The sequence below is a fragment of the Apteryx mantelli genome, chromosome 6, assembly GCF_036417845.1.
Source record: "Apteryx mantelli isolate bAptMan1 chromosome 6, bAptMan1.hap1, whole genome shotgun sequence".
Taxonomy (NCBI): Eukaryota; Metazoa; Chordata; class Aves; order Apterygiformes; family Apterygidae; genus Apteryx; species Apteryx mantelli.
In genome coordinates, this window is record NC_089983.1 from 9003140 (window position 1) to 9025925 (window position 22786).

Here is a 22786-nt window from a genome sequence, read left to right on the forward strand (position 1 = left end):
CATCTCTTACTGTGCAGCAGTGTTTAAACAAATATTTGTCCTTGCCAGACTCGCAACTGTAATACGCAGTTTAATGTTGAATGTCTGTTAAATGTGTTTACATGTAAATGTTAAATACACTTAAATATACAACGAAACATGCTTGCCAGGCTTTACCCATACTTGTGGATGGAGGTATAAGCAACTCTTAGTTAAATTAGGTACGTGCCAGCATTTCCTATATTTACCTTTTTCATGTGAATTTAACAGTTTCTAAGCAAAGTGCTTCTGGATAGTTGTGAGGGAATTAATGGTGAGCTACTTTTAACTAGTTTTTCACTTCAGAAGACAAAACACCCGTAAGAGAACTGCTTTTTAAAGCCAAGTCGGAGAAAGGGAGATGAAGACAACTCAAGCGTTAACGTTTCTTGTACGGGCATTTATCCCCTAGTAATCGGCTTGCCTCTCGATGAAACTAAGGGAGGAGCAACAGCAGGGGCAGTCGGTGAAAAGTAGCTAATGTACCCTAAATCCACCCTTGTACGTTAGCTTCTTGGCGGCTCTGCTGGCCGCTGGTCCCTGGCTGCTGCAGCCGGGCGAGCGCCCCGGAGGAGAAGGGCTTCGGGTTCTTCAGCTCTTCAGCTGTCGCGTGGGGATATGTTATACACTTTGGCGTTTTCCCTCTCATATCTTAACAGATGCAAGAAAAGATTTAATTTGTCCCTTTCGTTGCTTTTGACTTTCAAAGACAGCACAATAACAAATGCGCAGCCCTTTACCGAAGTCTAAAACGAAGCCAAGACATCGGCACATAGACTAGAGTAAGGAGTCCTACTTGCTGCTACCTTACCCGCTCTTCTTCCGCGCAGGGCAGCTGGCTGACTAGCACGGTGGCGAGCACGGTTCAGCGGATGGTGGTTTTCCAGAAGCTAACCCTCAAAGAGGAAGCCTTGAGGAGCACACGGGGCGCTGAGCAGGGTCTCGGGGCAGGGCGGCCACGGTTGGGTGGCCTGGCGTCCGAGCGCCTACGGCCAGCTTCTCGCGCCGGCGCTCCCTTAGGCTCCGTTGTGTCTATATAAGCCACAAATCGGCGCTGCAAGTAGTCGGGGAATCCCGTGACTAAAGTTAAATTTAAAAGGAAGATGAATTTCACGCTCTGATTATTCATTGTAGTATCGTCCTGTGCGAAATAGGGATAATGACTGTTTTATATGAGAAGCGTAATTAGCTTCTCTGTGTGCTAATTCAGTAGATTGCTCACTTCCGCTCATGGTTGTAGAGCTGGTCAGATCCTCGGTTTGTTGGAAAAAGTCTCCTTTTAAATACAAAACCAAGGAGGCTTTGCAGAGGTGACAAGATGGAGATTTTAGCCAACTAATCTTTTTTTTTCCCTGTGGTCTCGTAAAACCTCCTGCCAGCATGTCGTCTGTCGCAGCGGGGTGCACAGAAGTCAGTAAGGAGGGAGAAGCGATGGCAAGATCTGGTTTGAAGGCTCACCCCAAAACGCTAACGCCAGCCCCGCAAAGAAGGGGGCTGGGGAAGGCGATGCGCCTCCGTGCCGGGTGCTGGACGAGGTGCCTCTTCATCCCGCAGGCACATCTCATCACGCAGCACTGGCGGTGCTAACGGAAGTTACTTATCTTTGTGCACGACTAACTTCTTTTTAGGATTAAGGTGGATCATTTGGCCCCTTTGGAGTCTATAAGTTTGGGCTAATTTTGCATTGGCTTACAGATTCTCTTCTGTATTGGTCCTCGTCCTCTTTCCTAATTCTTAGTAACTTCACTTCTGATCTCTGCTGACATGTGATACCCAACCCTATCTTCAGTCTGGACATATATGACCTTTCTTTTACTGTTTGCTTTCTTTGCTTTCTTCATTGGCCTTTATTTTTCTTCCCTGTCTTTCATCTTTTAGCGGAATTTCTGTTCTCAGCGTCCCTTCCTATAGCTGTTGTATATAGATATGTGGAACTGTTTTATTATTTTGCAGCATTTCATACTTGAAAATTTTTGTTTTATCTTCAAAGTTTACAAAATGCGGAGTGTTTTTTTTCTTTTCATGTCAACGTTCAGATGTAACGATGTTGGGTGTGTTACAAATGGCTCAAAAATATTTGAACTTGATGTTCAAAACGAATGCATAGAACTGCTGAACTGGAATGTCACTTTACGATCTGTACTTGTGTATCGCATCAGAAACCAAGGTAAAGGTTTTATTCCATCCTCTAGAATGGTTGCTGGTATATTGGAAATTGTATACGCAGGAGGGGGACTGTCATTATAGAGGGACTTTCACTGGAAGACTTTGTTTTCCCCATGCTTAAATTGAATTAACACTCTTTATTCCCTGTACTAAGTGTGTTAACAGGAAAAAAAGGAGTAAACCACAAGACTTTGGCCTGTTCAGGATTTAACAATGAAGGAGCACTATAGTATTTGTATTTTTAAAGCTTTTCAAAAATATGGTCTTAGTCTGTCAACATGAAAATCCTTTGTGACATTAAGAATTTATCTGGTTTAAAACAAACGAACAAAAAAACCCTCCACCAGCCTGTAATCTGTAATTTGTCAACTGCCCAGCCTCGGTTTACAAAAAGTCCTTTTTCTTGAGTTACTGCTGGATTTTAACAGCTCCGTAACTAACAGGCCAGACCTTAGAGGTGGAGCTGAGCTCCGGATGCCTCTTGGTTTGGTTCTGCACAGGTGACGGCTTGCCGGCAAGGGAGACGAACTAAATAAAACCGCGAGACACATGCATGGCAAACGTGTGCAGTAAGAGCTGTCTGAGGTCAGATGTATTCTTAAAGCGTACTTGAATGCCCTGTTCCAGTGTACTTCTGTTGAGGTGTACCTGAACAAACTAAGGTTATAAATGAATAAGGTAAAGTAACTTTAGTGACAGGAAAATTCAAGATTTGTTGCATACAGCGCCAACTAAAATGCTTTCACATTTTGTATTGCGGAACAGGGAAGAAAAAACGAGTGATTTGTTTACTCATTTCCATTTCTTTTTTCCAGTTGTCTCAATTTTGTCGTGTGTACTTTATTAATAAATACCACATACACATATGTGCTGATCTCTAGTGCTTCCAAGTTCAAGTCTAACCCAACAGTTGGCCCGGTTTGCCTATCACCTATTGGATGTTTGACTGGGAGAATTTACTGTGAAGGATTAAAGAGTCTATTAAAGAGTAAATATTTTACCAGGCTGCTGCTTTTAAAACAAACACAGATAACGACATGGGCAAATCTTTTCCTAGTGTCATAATACTGGAACTGTTACAAAGTGCCATTGCCACGCTGTTGAGTCAAAGAAGTGCAAATGCGAAGAACGTGCTTAGTTATGATTATAGGCGTTTACAGTATTTTCGTAATGTTGAACTGTAAAGATTTGTGAGCTTTTGTGTTGCAGTTGTGTTTGACCCTAGAGCTCTTGCATGCTAACCTAACGTAGAAGATTAGCCTCTTTGCATGCAGCTGGGCGCTGCCGCTGCCGTGACAAGCATGCTCTGTGAGAATGGCCTAACTTCCCCCGGCTGCCACCCCCTCCCCGTCCTGCCCGTGGTACGTGCATAACTTCATCATTAGTTTCACTAACTTTCATTCCTTCTTGTGCAAGAGAGACTCTGAAGTGTGCAACTCAATTAAATCAGCACTGAACTCTCAGTTTTCTCTTTCAGACAGGCTGAGAAAACTCATTGATGAACGAGAATCCTTACTAGAGCAGGTAATCGCAGGAAAATGAAATGCCTAATGTTTACTAAATCTGTAATAATATTAGAGGTTCAAAAAATCTATATACTGCTAACATGCAGTGTAGGATATCCGTGTCCCTGTCTTTCAGCCATGTGCTGGGTGGTTCTTGCTGAGGACTTACTGTGTTGCTTGCCATTTTATTCTTCCTGGGAAACTTTTTTCCTGTGCATTAACTTGGGATACAGTGCAAGAAAGATCTGACCCGATGCACCTATTGCACTTTGCTAGCCAGTCACATTCATATTGCCGTCCTTAGCCACCTAAAACTCCTCCATGAGCCTGTATTTTTGAAAAATTACGCCTCAGAATGGCCAAGTCCAAGGGAAAAACAAATATGGTCTGGACGTAATAGAAGCAAATTTTATCTCCAAGCGTAAGCCTTCCTGATTGCTGCGTATGTGGGCAATGGGGAATTCACAGAGAAATGCTGGAGAAATGACAGTAGACTGGTAAGCAGCAGTTAAAATAATTATTGCTGGTACCATGATATTCCGTAGTGGATATAATGCATATGAAAAATTTTAGTTGACCTGTTTCTCTGCAGGGTGCTGTAGGCTTTCAAGGAATTTACCATTTACGGAGTAGATCCTTGCCCTTGAGACTTAATGCACAACCAAACGCAGTCTTGGGTTTTTAAGAATGTTTTATGTGACTGTGTCTACAGAACATTTATTGCCTCTCTATAAAACATTCTCTTCTTTCACTTGTTACTTTTGGTCCAGAATTTATGCATAAGTAAATGACACTTAACATATGGTGAGTCATTTGCCAAAAGAACAGCTGGGAAATTATTCTATGACAAAAGGTATTGTGGAATTTAGTTAATTTTTTTTTTTTCTGTTTCACAGCACTCAAGTGAATTTGAGTACTGCGGCACAATTTTACCTTGCCTGTTTTCCAGCATGCAGAATTTATTGGAAGGCTTGATTTGGTGTCATTTGTTTGTTCTGAAGACAGAAAATAACTAAGTATTTTGGGTCTTTCAGATTAAAAAATTAAAGGGACAACTGGAAGAAAAGCAAAAGAATGGCAAGATGGAGAATACGCAGTCTGAAGATGAAGTTCTGGAAAACGGGACAGATATGCACATGATTGACCTTCAAAGTGAGCTGCATTTCGATTTTAAGAGAACTTGTGTGTCCTGCATGTGAATGAGAGACTATATCTGTACGCTGAACACGTGGCTCTAAGTAAAAATGAGTCTTCAGTTCTAAGGGAGCTTCAAATTGAGAGCCCGCCATGCACCTCTGCTGGAGGTGAGGGAAAGATTATCCTTTGTTTGAACAAGATTCCAGGTGGAAATCTCCCTTAGGTGCCCCAGGAGAGCCCCAGGACACGAGTTCTCTGTCACACCTGGTTAATTCTGCTTTCACAGTGGTCATGAGGGAACTGGGTGAGACAGCGAACAGCTCCCTGTCTGCAGGGCATGGAGTGGGTTTAGCTGCTGGCTTTGATGTGGAAGGAAGCTTTTTGCCACAGCAGAGAGCACTTGCTGCACTGCTGCTGCCCTATAAGTAGATTACTGTAGCACCGGCAGTTTGATAGACTTGTTAGACGCTGTCCAGACTTGTCCTGACATCTCTGATAAATCTGCAATTTTTTTAGGAGATGCCAACAGGCAGATCAGTGATCTCAAATTTAAACTAGCAAAGTCTGAGCAAGAGATAACGGCATTGGAGCAGAATGTAAGTTTTTGTTTCGTTCTATTTGTTTAGGCGTGGTGCGAATGCAAAGAGCAAAGTGTATTTTGTTATATGATAAATTCTGATTACTATGATTTCCCTTAAAATGAAAAGAAGTAGAGTTAGTGCATCAGGGCTCTTCCTCTTAAGTCATAGAGACTAAAGTGTTTTCATTTATCTGCAGGGAAAAGTGAACATAGTATTCACCTTTATTGAAAAAAAAACGATCAAAGACAAATGTGTATTAACAACACTTTATGAACTCTTCAGAATATTTTCTTATGCCTAGCTACCTGCAACTCATAAATGGCTCCTGGCATTTTATGCATATACGGACTGTACACAACACTGTGCGATTGTTAGGGTTTGCTCTTGCCCCAAGTACGTCAGCAATGCTTTTACTGAGATAAATGGCTTAAATACTTAAGTTGTTGGAAGCCTATTAAATATGGATATGTGCAAAAGGTCTGGAGTAAGTAATCATAGCCAAACTTCTTCAGCATATTTTTTTTCTCAGAATATGCCCTTATTTTATTAAAGGAAATCTAGCAACTCTCACTAGTTATTGCTAAACTACCAGTGGAAGAGGAAAGCTTCACAGTAATTCCTCGCACAATTTTTATTTAAAAATTTGCCTTTCACCTTAGGTAATACGATTGGAAGGTCAAGTAGCCCGATATAAAACTGCTGCTGAAAATGCTGAAAGAGTAGAAGATGAACTGAAAGCAGAGAAACGCAAACTACAGAGAGAGGTAACTCTAAATGAAAATTATCACAGGCTAGGAGTCAGCTTGCTCCGTGAAGGGGGAGGCCTGTCTCTATTGTGCATTTTAGAGCAGGAACTACTGTTCTTGGTCTAGTGAAGAATAAAAGTCTGCTTTTTTTTATTGTATTTATTTGTTTTAATGGTTTGACCAGGCTTCTAGCACTCAGACTGGAGTAATGTTCACAGCTGTGAACTCCCATTGCTGTTCTACCATTCCCTGCTAAGCTGATTTTTAATGCCTTGCTTTGTACCAGACCTGGTTCTCTGGAGCAAACCCAAGTACTTGTACAATTTTAATCCAGAAGCAGTCTTCAAATGCTTAGTTTGCACGTTACTTTACAGCTATGAAGTGTAAATGTTCACTTGGTTCCACATTCATCAAGCTGAGTAATTTCTGTCTGTACTTTGCTATCCTTGTCTTTTGTTGTATCTCAAGGCTCATTACTTTGGGTGTTATAAATTCTGGGCTTATAAATAAAAAATGTTTGTCTTTTTAGAAGGTGTGATTCAGAAATCATAGTAGTAGGAGGCTGGCAATCCTGCTGTAGAGTTAACTTGGGCACTTCATAATTTAAGCACAGTGCTACACCTTGCTATTCATAACAGGATTCTAAACCTTAAGGCTTGAGTCTAAATTTGAATAGTAAATGGATGCCAATTGCTCTTACTGAACCTGTTTTTATTGCTTTGCCAAATCTTAATGGTTCCTGTTAGTGTGTCCGTCCACAGACTCTTTTCACATTTCTCTCAGTTAAAACATGCTGTCTTCAAGCTCTCCATAATTCTGGCCTTAGTTCTTGTATCAACCTTCACGTTCTCTCCAAGTGACTGCTACCACCAGCCTTAACTACGTTTGTCAGCTTTTTTCCCCACCTACCTCCTGGGTTTCTTCAATATGGCTCTTTAGAAAAAGCACAAACAGCTGCTTCTGCTATGCTGCCTATAATAATAAAATGATCTTTTGGGGAACTTATTCTTGCTTGTCAAACAAGACACTCTCCCCTTAAGACCCTGGGGCAGATGCTGTCCTTCATCAATGTCTGGAAAGCTGGAAAGCCACAGATGCATTGTAACAGTTGCATAGACATCAGAAGTAAGCAGCATTGCTCAATGGCATTATGGTCATCAAATTAACCTGAGATGAAGGAACGTAATTTCTGTTCCATTTCAAGGGTGTGGGGGGTGGTTTTTTGTTGTTGTTTTTTTTTAATAACCAAGGATTATTTGGATATTTTGCATTAAATGGTCTTTAAATTGAAATTCCTGTTGTTATGTTATGTCATCTTCGTGGTGAGTGCCCTAGCAGCTACATTAGAGATTTCGTTTTCCTGAACTAATGAGTCTTGAAATCTCTTCCACAGAGTGTAATGGCTTCAATCAAAAATGAATCATCTTAAACAGTTTTTAGCCTGCTGCTTAGGGTGCTCCTGTGGAGGGTGGCAGGGCCCAAGGCTGAAAGGGTATCAAATGCTGATATCTAGCCTGTGTGGCTGCTGTTGCTTTTGGGGTTTTTGTGCTACCTCTCTTTATATTCTTTCCTTGTCTAAAATAAGTGATCCTTGGTTTTTTTCCCAAAGAATCAGCCTAACTACAGGCAAGTCCCAAATCGAGGCAAGCCTTGCAGAGCCACAAGATTGAAAATGTGTTTGTCTTGTGGTGTCACTGACCCCCTTATCAGTACAGTGGTTTCTGTAGATGCTGCTCTGTGCAGTCCAGCTCTCTCCCCACCCCCTTCCTTGGTGGATTTTATAGGAAACTAAGGCACCTAAGTGAAGGCTGTGGATGTCATTCCAGGAACCAGACACTTAAAAAGTGGGCACTGCGACAGGCATATGTCACCGAGCAGATATTTCTGAGCATCCATGCCCCTGAAGTCAAGGCAAACTCCAAGCCATATGTTCAACGTTCTGTAAATAGCTCGCATTCTTGGCACCGTGCTTAGAAAATATCTTTGTGTGGCCTTCAAAGCAAGAGCGCAGGCGGTTACGCAGTGTTCACTGTTAACTCAGTTAATGAGCATTCTCAGCTACTTTATCTTGAGAGGAACTTCCAGCAATATGGAAACCTGATAGGTTTAGTGTCGGTAAATACAAGCACTGCTTTATCTTTGGAAAAGAAAACTGCTTCAGAAATTACTTTTTTTCTGCTTTCTTCCTTCAGCTCCGTTCCGCGTTGGATAAAACTGAAGAGCTTGAAGTCAGCAACGGTCATCTAGTAAAACGCTTGGAGAAGATGAAAGCCAACCGGAGTGCTTTACTGTCCCAGCAATAAGCGCCACGTTTCGATGGGAACTGCTACTTGACAGAATCAGAACAACCTTGCAGATGCTTCTGTCTCTCGCTGTTTGGGACGCTTCGTGTCATGCCTTCTGAGAACAGACAACCCTAACATTCGCTACGTGCCACCCAGCCGTGGTTCTCTCTACGCAGATTCAAACCTGCTGCACTACATTCATAGGAGTAGCTGATCCAAATGGCTGTGCCTGCGGGTGCTCTTCTACACAGTACTTTGGGTACATTTGAAGTACAATATTCGTATACAAGCACATAGGGCGTCGTTCGAGTTCTCCATCCAGAAGGCACAGCAGCCTTTTATTGCCATTTAAAATGGCATTCAAAGAAAACATTTTAACTGGACTGGAATTTTGTGTCTTGCTGAGAATTAGAAAAAAACACTGTAAGTTTTGGACTTTCTCATGACAGTATCTGCAGTTTAGTGACTACAAGTAGAGTTATTCATATTAGGCTTTTCATTTACAAATCACTGTGGAACCACAAGCCATTACAAAGCAAAACTCCTTCAGTGGGAACCATGGAAGAAGATGGTCTTGGAAGCAAAAGTGACCTTAAATGACTTTGCCAATAAAACAAAGGTGTTTGGAGGGATTTTTGCACCAGTTCAATCATAAGACTATTTTATTTCAGGGTAAATAGGCAATAGCTTCATTGAATTACACGTTTTATTTGCATTATTTAATCCCTGTTCTTGGAATTGAAGCAAACTACTTTTAAAGGATGTAAAGTTGCAGTAATAAACCAGCATAAGGCTGTGTTTTAAGGATGGTGGATTTTGCACTTACATCACTTCACTACATTTGTCAAAGCAAGTGCTATTTGTTTAAACGAAGCGTGTATTGGGTTTTTTACATCAGAAACTATCTACTGGTCCATGAAGTATTAGGAAACTATGCCTCTACAAAATACAGTTAAAAAGCAACTGATAAGTAAAGAAGCACTTTAGAAAATACTGCTACCTATGTTTTTCTACAAATGCAGATATAGCAGATGATTCCGCTTTAAGGTCCTTGTAAAGGTTTTCCACTTTTCATGAAAAAGAACGTAACCAATTAAAGTGTTACAGGCAGTTTATCTATTAATACACAACTAGCACTACAGCTCTGGTTTATTGGAAATTATTCTGAATGTACTACTCAAGAATAGCAGTTACTAGAAGAATAAAGCTATCTTTTCCCCTCCAGCCCTAACAGAAAGCTTGCTAGTAATGTAGATGACCAGTCCCTTAAAAATCTGTTCACACTGTAAAATAGCGTATCCCATTTGACAGGAGTAATCTTCTGTTGACGTTCACTGCCTCAATAGATATGACTCTATTAAACCAAATCCAGATTGAGGAAACCATTTCTTCTTAACCTGGTCTTTGGACTTTCTGGTCCAGATCTTTCCCTAGCCTCTTCCTCATAGATCAGAGGTTAGATTATAAAACGCTGCTATTTTCAAAGTAAGGGGATTGCTGGTCTCTTCTTAGAGCACCTCCACAAATTAAATGAACCAAAAACAGTAACTGAATGTGTTTCTCTGGTTTGGCTAGAAGAAAACACCTTCCTTTTCATCTCTTCTGAATGTGCCCTGCTACTTAGGAATGAAGTACTGAAATTAATATTCTGGGAGAAGGATGAAGAAGTTTTTCATGACCCTGGGGAAATAAGTATGTTCTTGTTGATCAAATGTAGTGGGACATGGGGATTAGAGAAATCTTTTAAATGAAATTTCCATGCCAGCTAGGGTTTTGGGATTCTTTTTTTGGTTTTTGAGAGGAACATTCAGGTTTCTTGAGCCAGGTTTCTTGTGGAATACCTCAAAATAATGTGGATACCGATTTACAATTTTCTGTGATTGACTTGTGTAATTTCTGGTGTACAAAGCCTCTGGGGCCTACAAAATGAATTAAGAGTTTTTAAAAATGAAAATAAACATGTTCAACACAACATCTTATTAACTGATGATAAGGTGGGTGATTGCCACTAGGCATCTTTTTATTTGTGGTAGTGGTGTAAACTGTCTCTCCTGGCTAGATTCAGGAGAAAAAAAACCTAGCAACAGTAATTGTTGGTCCAAAAAGCTGAAAAAAGTTGATACTTTGCTCACCAAGAAGTGATGTGTTTATTATTTTTTAAGTAGCTTGCATCTTGCACCCCATAAGCATTAACCTCATGACAAACATCAAATGTGTATTTCAACCTGGATATGCTCTTTAGTAGAAATCTTTGTGTGTGATAAATTAGCTGAATCTTGAAGCCACATTTCCCCCTAACTTCCAGTATAACTTAGCTTTAGAATAATGGAGAAAAAAAAGTACCGGTTAGTTTAATGCGAACTGTTTTATCTTTTCCTGTGAAGAATGTACAACAACAGGGCTTTGAATGGTCATAATAGCACATGCCCCAGTCCTTTTAATTGAACTCCAACTGGGAGAGCCTCCGACCCCGGCCCGCCGCCTCCGATAGCGGGACTGAGCGGACGTCAGCTTGATAAGGAACGGCTCCCCGTGGAACCAGGAGGAGTTCTCCTACAATTTGTATTTAAAACTGCTAGCCTTTGTTTTATTTTTAAATGTTAAATAATTTTATCGTTTTGAAAATGGAATGTTACCCAAAATGGTTTTTTGTTTTTTTTTTAAACAAATCTGCTCGGAGACGTGGAGACCTGAGCGTGGAACTGGAAATCCGTTAGCAGAACTCGCCAATAAAAGTGTCGCTTGTTTGGGTAGTTTTTACGGAGTGGTCTGTCACGACAATGTTATTGGGGGAACATCTGTTGGAAAATACAGACTTTGGGGTGATACTGGTGTAACAGGCTTATTTCCCTTTTTAATATGTTACTGCGGACACACAAACTTGAGTAATGCATTTTTCCTGGTTGTAAAATGTACAAGTGCAAGGGCCTGTGCGACTAAAAGGTGTAAAACGTCCCCCCAGATGTTAACTTATTTAAAGGCAGGCTGCGCTTGGGAGCAAAAGGGGTTTTGTTTTAAGGGGATTGAGATTTGGGGGCAGACACACGTTCAGATTGCCATAGACAAACTTGAAGGCCTCAAACCCTTATTTTTTTTTACTGTCCTTTTTAAGTACTCCTGCCAATCAGATCTTGGAAAAGGACTCTGAATGGTATTGCTAACAGGATCTATTCTCCACTTGCTTAAATTATTGCAAGCCCACAAGCTAATTTTTCACTGGAATAATCCTTCGCAAAGAGTGGCAACTTTGTTCATCAGCAGCATCAGGACTTTAGTGTTAAATTTCATCTTGCGCTGATCTTGAAGGTCACTGTCATGGATAGTGCTTCTCTTTCCTGTCCCTTTTTGAAATGTTTTAAGTAATTGATACAGGGGCTGTTCTTTTTTTCTTTTTTTATAGGCAGCTAAGTGATGCCCTGCACACTTTGAAATGTGTACGTGTAAGGCTCTTGTTAAAGAAAGACTGACTTTGGTTTTGGCCCTGGCTACTGCAAGGCCTAATGTTTTAAAAAATAACCTGTACGCTTAGGGTAAGTAATGCGTATAGCAGAAATTGGTGTTTGCCACGTGTCTCATCTCACAGGAGCATCATTTCCCAATTTATACTGTATTTATCGCACTAATTCAGACTGAAAGCCTCCCAGCTGCTCGTCGATGTTAGTAAGCGTAAAAGATGAGATCCCGGGCGCTGGAGCAGCTGTCGCCTACACGCTGCCCTTGTGCGGTTCTGCATGGAGGCAGACCGGGGGGGGGGGGGCCGCGCGATCACGAGGGCGCCGAAAAACGCGGCAAAGCCGCTTCTGAGCACGCGCGCGCAGCTCGCCCGGGCGCTAACGGCCGCCGCGGCTGGGAGCCTCCCGGCACGCGGCGCAGGCTTCCTCGCTGGCCAATCAGGCGCTCCGAAGCTCCCGGCGCGGCCAATGGGCTGGAGGCGGCGGTTGGTGGCCGTTGGGCGCGTGCTGCGCCGCCGCGGGGGCGGGGCTGTTGTCTCCTGGGCGCGGCGAGCTCCTGAGGCGCTGAGGTGAGGCCGGCGGCGGGGCTCGACGCTGGGCGGGGGTTGTCGGCCGGCAGCCGGGGGCTCTGCTGTGGTACGGGGGTGTTGCCTGGGGGAGCGGGGTGGGTGGTGGGGCTCGGGAGAGCGCCGCGAGGTGTGGTGAACCGCGTGGTTGTCCCCCTTCGGGCAGCAAGGCACTGGGCTGCTTTCGGGGCTTCCCTCCTTCCATCCCTTCCTCTCTCGTGGCGAAGCTGGCGCTGGCTCTCTGCACAGCGGGTGCCGACTGGAAGCTGTATTCCTCCATCACTGCCCTTTTTTCCTGACTTGGTTTTTGTCAAGCACTTCACCATGTCTTTAGTAGCAACTAGCAGCATTGTTTTGAATTACGAGTTGTGATATTTTCAAAGGTGGAAACGTACACTAGCAAAAGTGTTCCTCGCTTGCTTCATCTCTGTATGTGTTCTCTAGGCATCAGCTGCTGATATTCATCACAGGCAGGATGTATGGGCTCTGACTGACTCAGGTTATCGTTATGTATGTAGGAACATATATAAAACTATTTTACTTCTTGTTCCTTCATCTGTGCTTAAGGATAAAGTGACAAAAATCACTTATGTGCGATAACTTGCAACCTATATATGGGCAGACAGCTAAAGAGTGTTTTGTCAGCATTACAGCAGGACTATTAATTTCATAGACTGATTTACTCAAAACTTCTGTTATCAGAATTAGGTGAAGTTAGCGTGATAAGGGAGCTAACATTTTTGAAACAAATAACTGCTTTGCAGAAGCTTATAAGCAAGTAAATCATGATAGAGGTTTTTGGGGGCACTCTCTAGTTTCTATTAATGGTTTTGTTCAATGGTGTAAATTATGTCTATTAAGTGATGTAAAATGATATTTTAAGATGATTCTTAGTAGAGGAGCATATGTTGATGCAAATCTGAGAGATTTCTTCCTTGAGGGAGTGATATCCTAAAGTCAGTTCTTCAAACTTATGGTGTGGGTATGAGGCCTGGGCCTGGGTGTGGAATGGGCCGAACTCTCACAGCTTGTTTTAATCCCAGCGCAGTGACCAAGAAGCAGGATTCGTTCTCCACTCTGTCCTCTTACTCCATGTTGCCGCTACTAGGCTGTGTCTCGCTTCAGTGCTTCACTCGGTTCCTTATTGGCTGTGTTTAATCAAGTTGGAAATTAGCTTGGGAGCATGAGCAGGTGTCTTAGGTTTCTTTAGGGGAATTTGAAACTCAGCGTAAGGGCCAGTTAGTTGGTCTGCCTGTCCTTAGAGAGGAAGAAGTTACAGATGAGACTGTATTTTGCTGTGCATTACACTAGATTGTAAACGCATTAGAGACCAGTGGCTATAATATAAAATTGTTAAGTTTCATTTAAATAGTCTAAAAATATGCCTAACTGAGAGAAATATGCCTAACATCTATATATATCCTTTTCTTCGTTGCAAGCTCTTTGTGAAGACAAAGAACGGGCAGCCATTTATAAGGAATAAGTTAGACAAAGCCTCCATCCCCATATGCTTTTTCTCTGTTTTTCATTCGTGGTTGCTATAAGCCTTTAACTAGTTGTGTTGCAAGCCTAGAGCAAAGAAAAGTTTTGGTGTACTGTCAGCTTTCTTTTGCTGCTAGAAGAAGTGCTGTGATGCAAGAAATCATCTTCATGTTTTCCCCGATGTCTTACGCTTTCCAGCTGTAAAGATTCTTAGGTTTTCTCAAGTTCCATGCTTAATAACCATATCTGCTTGTTTCTTCAGAATTATAAAAAATATGCTTTCCTTTTTTTTTTCTTTTTTCTTTCTTTTTCTTTTTTTTTTTTTTTTCCATCCAGAACCTGGAGGGCTTTTAGCTCTTGGGGGGCACAGAGCTCTAAGTTGACCACTTCAGAAGCCATATAAATTTAAAAACTACTTGACTGGAGGATGTTCCCTCCAGTAGACACACTGGCTGTGGAACTACTTATAGTCCAAGTATAAAATCACAAATGAAGCGCAGTTTGACGGAATTCAGAGAGACCAGGGATTTGGTCAGTTTGTGGTCACTGAATCCAGAATAACATCAGCATCCTGACTTTCAGAGTTGTTATATGCATCAAAACAACTTGTGTGCTGTCAGGAAATCAGTGTACAACATAAATAGTTTGCTGTGTATCAACTGTGATTCTGATGATTCAGCCAAGAAATACTCTAACGTTAAGAGGATGGAAACTTTGCCCAGGAGTTTAAGAAAATAGAATTGGTTGGTCTCTGAGGACACTTTTACTCAGTTAATTAAAATCAATTGTGAAAGAATGGCAAACTCTCTAAGAGGCTTACTTGAGCTCTTAGACTTTTTTTTGAGAGCATACCATGTAATTCCTAGCTTCTATACTAGAATACAGTAGCTTATCATAAGATACTTTCTGTTAAATTAAGTATTTTTAGACAGTAATGTGCTTTTGTACATGATAGAGTAACTTGAACTTCTCTTATTTGTATTAAGGTGAAAAAACGATAGGAAAAGACCCGCAGGTGACTTTGAGAGGTTACGGTGGAATTGAGCTGGGAGAAGTTTTTTGAGTGGATTACTTCTGAGGAATACATAAGTATTTACACCATGGAACTGGAAAAGAACAGCAGCGTTAAAAGCAAAACAGGGCTTCTGTCTTATTCTGAGGAAGATGAGCATGCTCTCGTCAGAGACCTTGCAGCAGAAGTTAACCATTCTGGTTTTGACCAGGCATGTTCCATAAATGCCTCAGAATTAAAGTCGTCAGAGGAAAGTTTACCTTATTTAAGTTCATCTTCAGATGCAGATATTGAAATGTATAATAAAGAGAGAACAACGATTTGCTGTGCATGTGGAGATGAAAGCGAGAAAGAAGCTGGTATGTTGGGAAGGGCATGCAATGATATGCGTTTTATTTGCAGGGTTAGCGAAGGTTACAGACAAAGTGATTTAGGTGAAGATTCACAGCTGGAATATCTCAGTGCTGATGAGCAAGATTATTGTGATAGAAATAGCTCAAGTGAGTTCTGTAAGCAAATGAAAACTGTAGGAATCAAAACTTTAAAGTTAGTAGATCCAGTTCATGAAGTTCCAGGGAATGGAGCCACAGAGGAGCAAAATCTTGTTAGCCTATTAGAAGATTGTTCTCCTATCTGTAAATATTGCATAAGTGATCAGCTCTGCATAGACGCAGCTGCACCAGAAATTCACCAAGTGCTTGAGGACTGTCTGTCTCTGCCAGCTTACGAAGACGTGAGTTGTGATCATGAAGAAGAACAAACAGAGTATCATAGTGTTCTTTATGAAAGTGCACTTGAAAGTCATACTTGTGGGAGTAAAGAAGAGGTTTGTCCAAATGCATTTATACATGACAGTTCAGAAAATGAAAAGGTGGAAGACAATCCTTTGATTGATGGCACACAGTCAACCAAAATGGCTGTAAATGAAAAACCAGTCAAAAAGAATGATAGACACATTCCCAGCATCTCCGTGAAGCGAGAGAATCCTTCATTTTCAGCAAGGGAAAGGTCCCCGGCAGTAGCCACGGAATTTTGCAAAAGTGCAGGGGAGACTAATTGTTACAGATGTGATGGATCCGTTGCGTGTGCACTTGGTACCGGCTGTGCTGGCTGCGCTCGGAAGGATGTCAAAACCCAGTGTCCAGTCCCTGAAATTCACTCTAGAGAGAATCCCTTGTTTGGGCTGGAAGTTGTAGATAAAGCTGGTGGGAACACCAGCTATCTGAACCTGGAACTGGAGTGTCAAGCAACCTTGAATAATGTTACCAGTGACTCTAAAGTTACCGTTAACCAGACCGTTGATGCAAGTTCTGATTTTAGAGCTTGCTTTACAACAAGTAGAGCTACCAGTGCCCAGGCTTGTCTGGTATCCAGGGCTATTAATACAGAGATAACGATGATGAACAAATCCAGACCTGTGGAATGGCGCCGTGAAAGCTGTGCAGATGTTGCTTGCAATACCGACTGGTCGTTTGGTAGTACAGAAGAAATTTGGTCACAGTTTACTGACATATTGGAAAAATATTTGGATGGCAATACTGCAACAGCTGAAAGTTCACAAATTCAGGTAACTTTAAAAAATAATAATTTTGATGTATAAAGCTTCCCTCCCCCCAAGTTGCTTAGAATTTGTCTATATGAATGTTGATTTGTAACTGTTTTTTTTAATGATATTGTCTAGGATCTGTGGAAATCACAAAATGAGCTGTGTAGCAGTGATTTAAAGATGAGCGCTGACAGGTGGGTCACAAATTGTTCTTGTTTCAGAATGGTAGATATTTAATAGGATTTTTACTATTGAAAAGCTGTTTGTGACTTAGCAAAACTGATCTAGAAGATTGCTGGGGAGCAGCTCGTATGCTGGTGGGTAGGGCTGCCTTTCGGAGGACCTGGACAAAGCAGAAGAATGAGCTGGTAGAGACCTCATGAAGTTCGACAAAGACGAATGTATCCTGCAGCAGGAGTGGAATGACTCCATGCCGCAAACAATACAGGCTGCAGGGTGCCAGCTGGCCGAGAAGCAGCTTTGCAGAAGAGGACGTGGCGTCCCGCTGAACGAAAAGTTGAGCGTAAGTCAACAGTGTGCCCGTATGGTGAGGAAGGAAGCCGCACGCTGGGCTGCATCAGCAGGACTGCAGCCAGCAGATCGAGTGAAGCGATTATTCATCGCAGTTTGGCGCTCATGAGGCTGCAGCTGGAAAACTGTCTCCAGTCTCGGGCCTTTTAATACAAGAAAAATTGGTAAACTGAAGAAATCCCGGTGGAGAGCTGCTGAGATGGCCGGGAGAGCTGGAGCGCGTGATGGACGAGGAAAGGCTGAGGGAGCTGTGTTTGTTCAGCCTGGAGAAGGGAATGCTGGGGAGGTGGGAGAGCTAGTTGCAGTCTTTAGCTACCTGGTGGTGGGTTATAGAGGAGATGGTGTCAGATCCTTTGCAGCGGTGCGCTGTGGGAGGACAGGAGGCAGCAGTTACAGTCAGGGAAATTCTGACTGGGTATAAGAAAAAGTTTCCACAGTGGGAGTAGTAAAGCATTGGAACGCATTGCCCAGAGAGGTTGTAGAGTCGCCTTTCCTGAGATAAGGAAAACTCAGCTGGGTGAGACCCTGAGCTAATTTGGAAGTTAGCCCTGCTTCAAACAGAAGTTTGGATGGGAAACCTCCGGAAGTCCCTTTCAATCTAAATTATTTTGTGACTCGTAAAAAAAATAAAAATAATAATAAATACATCTGTAAATCAGCAGAGTTGCTAAGTTTCTTTTTGTTTTTAGGATCACACTTTTCCCGTAAAAATAATTACAGTGCTAGTGTACTTTCTGCCTCTTAGTTAAGGCTGATTTTAATGCGAAAGGTGTTCCATTAGCTATTGTAAAACACTTGTTTTTTTCTGACTAGTAGGTCAGAGTATTCTTTTTTTTCCTTGAAACATATCAGAAATAGCTTCTGGAAAGCTACTGTTTCAAAATATAACTTAAATTGATTCCAGTGCTTCAAGATTATAATTATTATTGCTTTCAAGGCCCCTACACCTTGATAAAAAACCTGTGAAGAGCTCTGCATCAAGCTGCTGCAGAAAAATACTGCACAGAGCTATTGAAGCAGATTTGCAGCTTCTAAACATTCATTATCGGATGTGTTGCCATCACTGCTTGAAGATTTACAAACTGATTATGGAGGAAGAAAAATGTTTTATTAGGTATGTACTTTAATGTCCTTTTAATGTCTTTTAACCAAGTTATTAATTTCATTTAAGTGTTAAGTATTACTCTTCTACTCTGTGCATAGCTGATAATCGTGTGTGTAGTTAGGATTGTTATCCAAACAGTCCACATTCACATAACTGCTGAGTCTTATTTTTAGCTTAAAACTTTCTGTATCGTGTAGTTGCTTTAAGACAGACATGCACAGGCCCAACAAAAATAGTTCTGTTTCCAGGAATGTCTTTCAGTACAGGAGGAAAAGTACAAAAGGAATAGTACAGAGAATCCATGCAGGAATGGAGTAGATGTCTTTCTCCCTCCTCTCCTCCCAGTTCTCCATCTCTATACAAGTGGTGCAGAACTGGTAAGAGAAGAGGCAGGAAGGGAACGGTGATTGAAGACTGCTAACGTATACGCCATGTGACAAACTGGAATTCAGCCAAGAGTTCCTGAGGCTAAATGCTTCCTGCGCTGCTGAGCGCTGAAAGCTGCCACCAGCTTTTGCACTGTATCTTTCTCCATCGTTGCCCTCTGCCTTAGAGTATCGCTTGGCGAATGGCAAACAGAAAAATTCTGGCAGATAGTGGCTAATCACATTTCTCTCTTTTGGGGTACCTCTTTTGAGAAGCAGCTAGCATTGTTTCGAACAGTGTTTTAGAGATAAATGAAACAAGTATGCTAACTAATCCAGAAAATCAGTATCTTGGGGTCTGCTCCATAGCAAATGTTCAGCAAAGTGTTTAAGAAGACGTGTAGTAAGACTGTGAAATGGAGTGTGGCTCCAAAGAATGAATGTGCGTGTTAGGAGTGTGCTAATGGTCTTCCAAAATTTGCAAAATTTAAGAGTTTTGAAAGTGTTTTGCTTATTGCATCTGAGCAAATTGTAGTGCTTACTCTGTTCTAGGGAGGAGGGGGAAAGTAGTTCAAGCTTCTTCCAGGTGCTGGAAGAATCAGGCTCTTGCTCAGACGTACATAACTCATTAATGAACTTCTTCATGGTAGAGTCCACAGAATGTTAGAAATACAGGTCAAAAAAGAAGACAACATCTGAAGTTAATATTTGTGAATACGAACAGGAATATTGATACCCATTTAAAAAAAATCTTGAAGCACTGCAAAATGTTTGGATAATTCTGGAAGCAATAAAGTAAATAAAATGTCTTACTAAGTTGATCTCTTTTTCTTGTACATATTTTAACAGATGTAATAAAAATGGTTTTGCTAACGCTGAGCTGAATTCATCTCTCCTGTTGGTTTTGGAAGAGCTAGGAAAGAACTATGAGAGTATGAAAAAGAAAATAGAAATGGGCATACCATTAAATGCACTTCCCCCTCTGTCAGTTGAGACAAAGTTGTTCCCAGGCTTTTCTTCGTATATCCCATGCAAGGTAATTTTTGTTCCCAGGCTTTTCTTCATATATCCCATGCAAGGTAATTTTTAAATTACTTTCTGTTTTAAATATGAATTACTTTCTTCAGAAGGTTAAGGCAAATCTTTTCTTTTTTGACAGGTGTACAGAGGGGATCTGTGTTATGAGTAAGTAGTTCTGATGTATGTTATATATTATAGTTAAAAATAAATGAGATACGAGTGTAAAAGATGTTAAACTTGAGTTTTTTATTTCAGACCGTATCTCGTTGCTCCAAACTGTTTGGCTGAAAGACTAGCGTGGTATTTTGGGCACAGTGATTTTATTTTTAAGAGAAGTTTTGCTCTGTAGCATTCTGATATGTGAACTATGGAGTTGTATTTTTATTGTCTTTACAGCAGATGTTTCCAATTTACAGCTTGCTTTGCCCCTCTGTTACTTTCAGTCCTAAAACCTTTCTCTAACATCTAATCTATGATATCTATCTTAATATCTCTGCAGATAAAGTTTTTCTGTGCTTTTTAAGTGTATAAGCAGCAATATTGCCAAGATTATCTTTCAGTTGTGAAGAATGATAGAAAAATAACTTCAAGCAGACATATGGTATTGCATGTGCTCAAGAATCATGACCAATTACTTTACATAAATAGTTATGTAAAAAAAAAAAAAGTAATAAGTTAGTACTGCATCAGGTAAACAGCTACAGGTCTTTTCTGAATTTCTTGTTAAGTATTTCTAAATAAATCAAAAACTGCATAGAGAATTCAAATTGTGATAAGGTACCTTGAAATATCATGCAGAAAGTCATCTAAATATAAAGGAAAAACAATTTAATGTAAACATAGAACATTGGCTGCAACCTGAAACTTAAAACAATGCTATTACAAAATACAACATAAAAAAACTTTAATTCTCTTTTGAAGCTAAGATTTATTAAGCACATGCAATGTATTTTACTGTGGGCTTTTCCCGTTATTCTGTAACTAGATATATTTAAAACAATACTACAGAGTAGTCAGTGTCATTGTAGAATTAAAAATTACTGTGCCCTATTTTGTATTAAATTCTTGGATCTTTTTTAGTTCCACTTTAGGTGCAAGAAAAACGAACTTTGAAGAACCAAAACTGCAAGAAATGAAAACTTCTGTCGATGTGGTAGGGACTTCTTCATTACTGACTTTCATAGACACTGACCTTGTTAAGAATAGCCTACTTTTAGATAGGTGTATGCAAATACAATCGCACTCTTCATAATTCAAGCTAGAATTGTCTGTCAGTAATAGCAAATGCATCTGGTATGACCAGAATTTTAATCGGCCTTTCAAAATAAGGTGGGAGTTCTTGAACAAGATGTGTAGGTTAACTTCTTAAAATATGCCTGTTTAATCAATTAATATTCTGAAATTTAGAAAAACGATATGTAAGTGCAAGTGCTATAACTGAAACATGTTTGTAGGACAAGCCGCAGGCAGTATGTTTAACTGATGGCGGTCAGCCTAGACACTGTACTTCTTCCAAGACATTTGAAGACCACCATAAAGATCAGGATGTGGAATATGGTAAGCTGGCTACCTCTAATCCAAATACTGTATTACATGTTAGCTAAGCTGTTGAAAAAAGAACTGTGAATAAAACATATATATGATGCTCTAGTGTCCTTTCTCTGATGGAATGCTTAATTTTACATAAGCCTTATAACATAGTTTATTGAAAAAACTTCATGTGACTTAAATCAGAAATGAGAACTAATATGTGTCGCCTCTCCATCATGTAGTTGCAAACTACATAGCTGGAATCTCCTTAAATACACAAAGCAGAGATTCAATACTGATTCATATCAGATACCACGGCTTGAATTTTAACACGATGAAATTTATTTTAATTCAAGACTGCAGAAAAAATGAAGAAGTGAATGAATATTGGTTTGATGCTAAAGAGAAATTGACAGCAACAGATTTTTCAGTAACATTTGATGAAAAGCAACAAGAAAAACAAGACGCAGATGATTCAAAAGGTGAGTTCAAATGCTTAAATAATGGTATTTATTATTTGAATATCCTGCGTTCCTTCTAAAACATAACCTGGAAAAAATGCTGGCTAGGTTTTTAGACTTTGTTCTGCATTTACTTGCATTGAGTGCTTGTACAGATAATAAAATCTTTTCATTCACTTTTTTCCTTGAAAACTTTACCTACATGGGTTAAATTGAATTTTGTAAAAGTAGAGCCAGTCATGCAGCTGGAAATCTTTTCTCTGTTCCTGTTCTTTCTGCTTCTTCTGACTTCCAAGAGTTAGTTGGGAATGGTCCGTGTTTCTGAGATCCAGGTCCCTGTGATGGACATGGTTAGAAGTCCAAGTATGTTGAAATCCGAGACTGTGCGTGCTCCACGGTGGGGGTTCTCAATACCCTAATGGTGCTTCAGAGCTGGCACCGGTAAATTCAAACCAGTGTCTTCTCTGATTGTAGCTAGAGTGCTGACCTCTTCTACAGCATGTGGAAGAAACGTTTGTAATTCTCCTTCCCTTCCGAAACTCCTGAATACATTGTTTTCTAGACACTGTTTTAAAAGAAGTGTATTTAAAGACACTTTCCAGCAAGTTATGTGAAACTGTATGGCTGAAAGACCCACACTGAAGAGAAAGCTTAAAAAAAAAAAAAAAAAAAGCAGATGATTCTTTATCAGACATCAGGAAATGCACATGGGAAAGAGATTTTAGAAGATGAACAGTTCCACTTCTCGTGGCACTACTTTTTCTGTTAAAAATACTGTTCCTTCATTTAGTTTTTTAGAGATTTTCTATCTACCTGTTTTCCAAAATTTACAGAGAAGACATTAGCTTGAACTGAAACGGGAGTAGTCAGTAACACGTAGTTTTCTTACGTTTATTTTCAGAAGTGAAGATAATGGAGAGTGCAAATGAGTGGTTTTTTATTCTTGTTGGAGGCTTAAGTTCTTCAGTGTCAGAGGTACACTTGTTCTTATTCATATTGTGGTCATAATGTGTGTTTATCTTGTGAATTATTTTATGCTCTGCTTCACAACCAAAATATGCTTATATGTTGTAGGATGATTTAAGATCACATTTCCAGAAGTATCAGGCTTCTGACATTCTTATCTGTGCGGATTCTGCTAACTACAGGTATATTAATAGATGTCTTATTTCTTTCAGATTTTTTTGCTGTCAAAATAAGTGAATCATGGGAGAGAGGAGGGAGTTGTGCATTAATTTGTTTTTGTTTTGCTTCAGTAAGCCATGTAGATAACAGGTT

General features: G+C 40.5%; 2 protein-coding genes across 2 annotated transcripts in view; both read left to right on the forward strand.

Moving 5' to 3' along the window:
• Positions 1 to 2142: 2142 nt before the first annotated feature.
• Positions 2143 to 11198, forward strand: LOC136992341 (leucine-rich repeat flightless-interacting protein 2-like). The gene is made up of 6 exons (XM_067298718.1): positions 2143 to 2185; positions 3662 to 3708; positions 4724 to 4841; positions 5343 to 5422; positions 6067 to 6171; positions 8346 to 11198. The coding sequence occupies exons 3-6, from the start codon at positions 4772 to 4774 to the stop codon at positions 8454 to 8456; spliced, it is 366 nt and encodes a 121-aa protein (XP_067154819.1). The 5' UTR covers positions 2143 to 2185; positions 3662 to 3708; positions 4724 to 4771; the 3' UTR covers positions 8457 to 11198.
• Positions 11199 to 15038: 3840 nt separating this feature from the next.
• RBM44 (RNA binding motif protein 44) overlaps positions 15039 to 22786 on the forward strand; it is a 35305-nt gene continuing 27557 nt past the window's right edge. The window contains exons 1-10 of the mRNA XM_067298610.1: positions 15039 to 16517; positions 16632 to 16690; positions 17965 to 18141; positions 19347 to 19533; positions 19657 to 19682; positions 20598 to 20670; positions 20972 to 21074; positions 21404 to 21529; positions 22410 to 22483; positions 22583 to 22656. Of these exons, the coding sequence (XP_067154711.1) occupies positions 15039 to 16517; positions 16632 to 16690; positions 17965 to 18141; positions 19347 to 19533; positions 19657 to 19682; positions 20598 to 20670; positions 20972 to 21074; positions 21404 to 21529; positions 22410 to 22483; positions 22583 to 22656 (2378 nt within the window). The remainder of the gene's footprint in view (positions 16518 to 16631; positions 16691 to 17964; positions 18142 to 19346; positions 19534 to 19656; positions 19683 to 20597; positions 20671 to 20971; positions 21075 to 21403; positions 21530 to 22409; positions 22484 to 22582; positions 22657 to 22786) is intronic.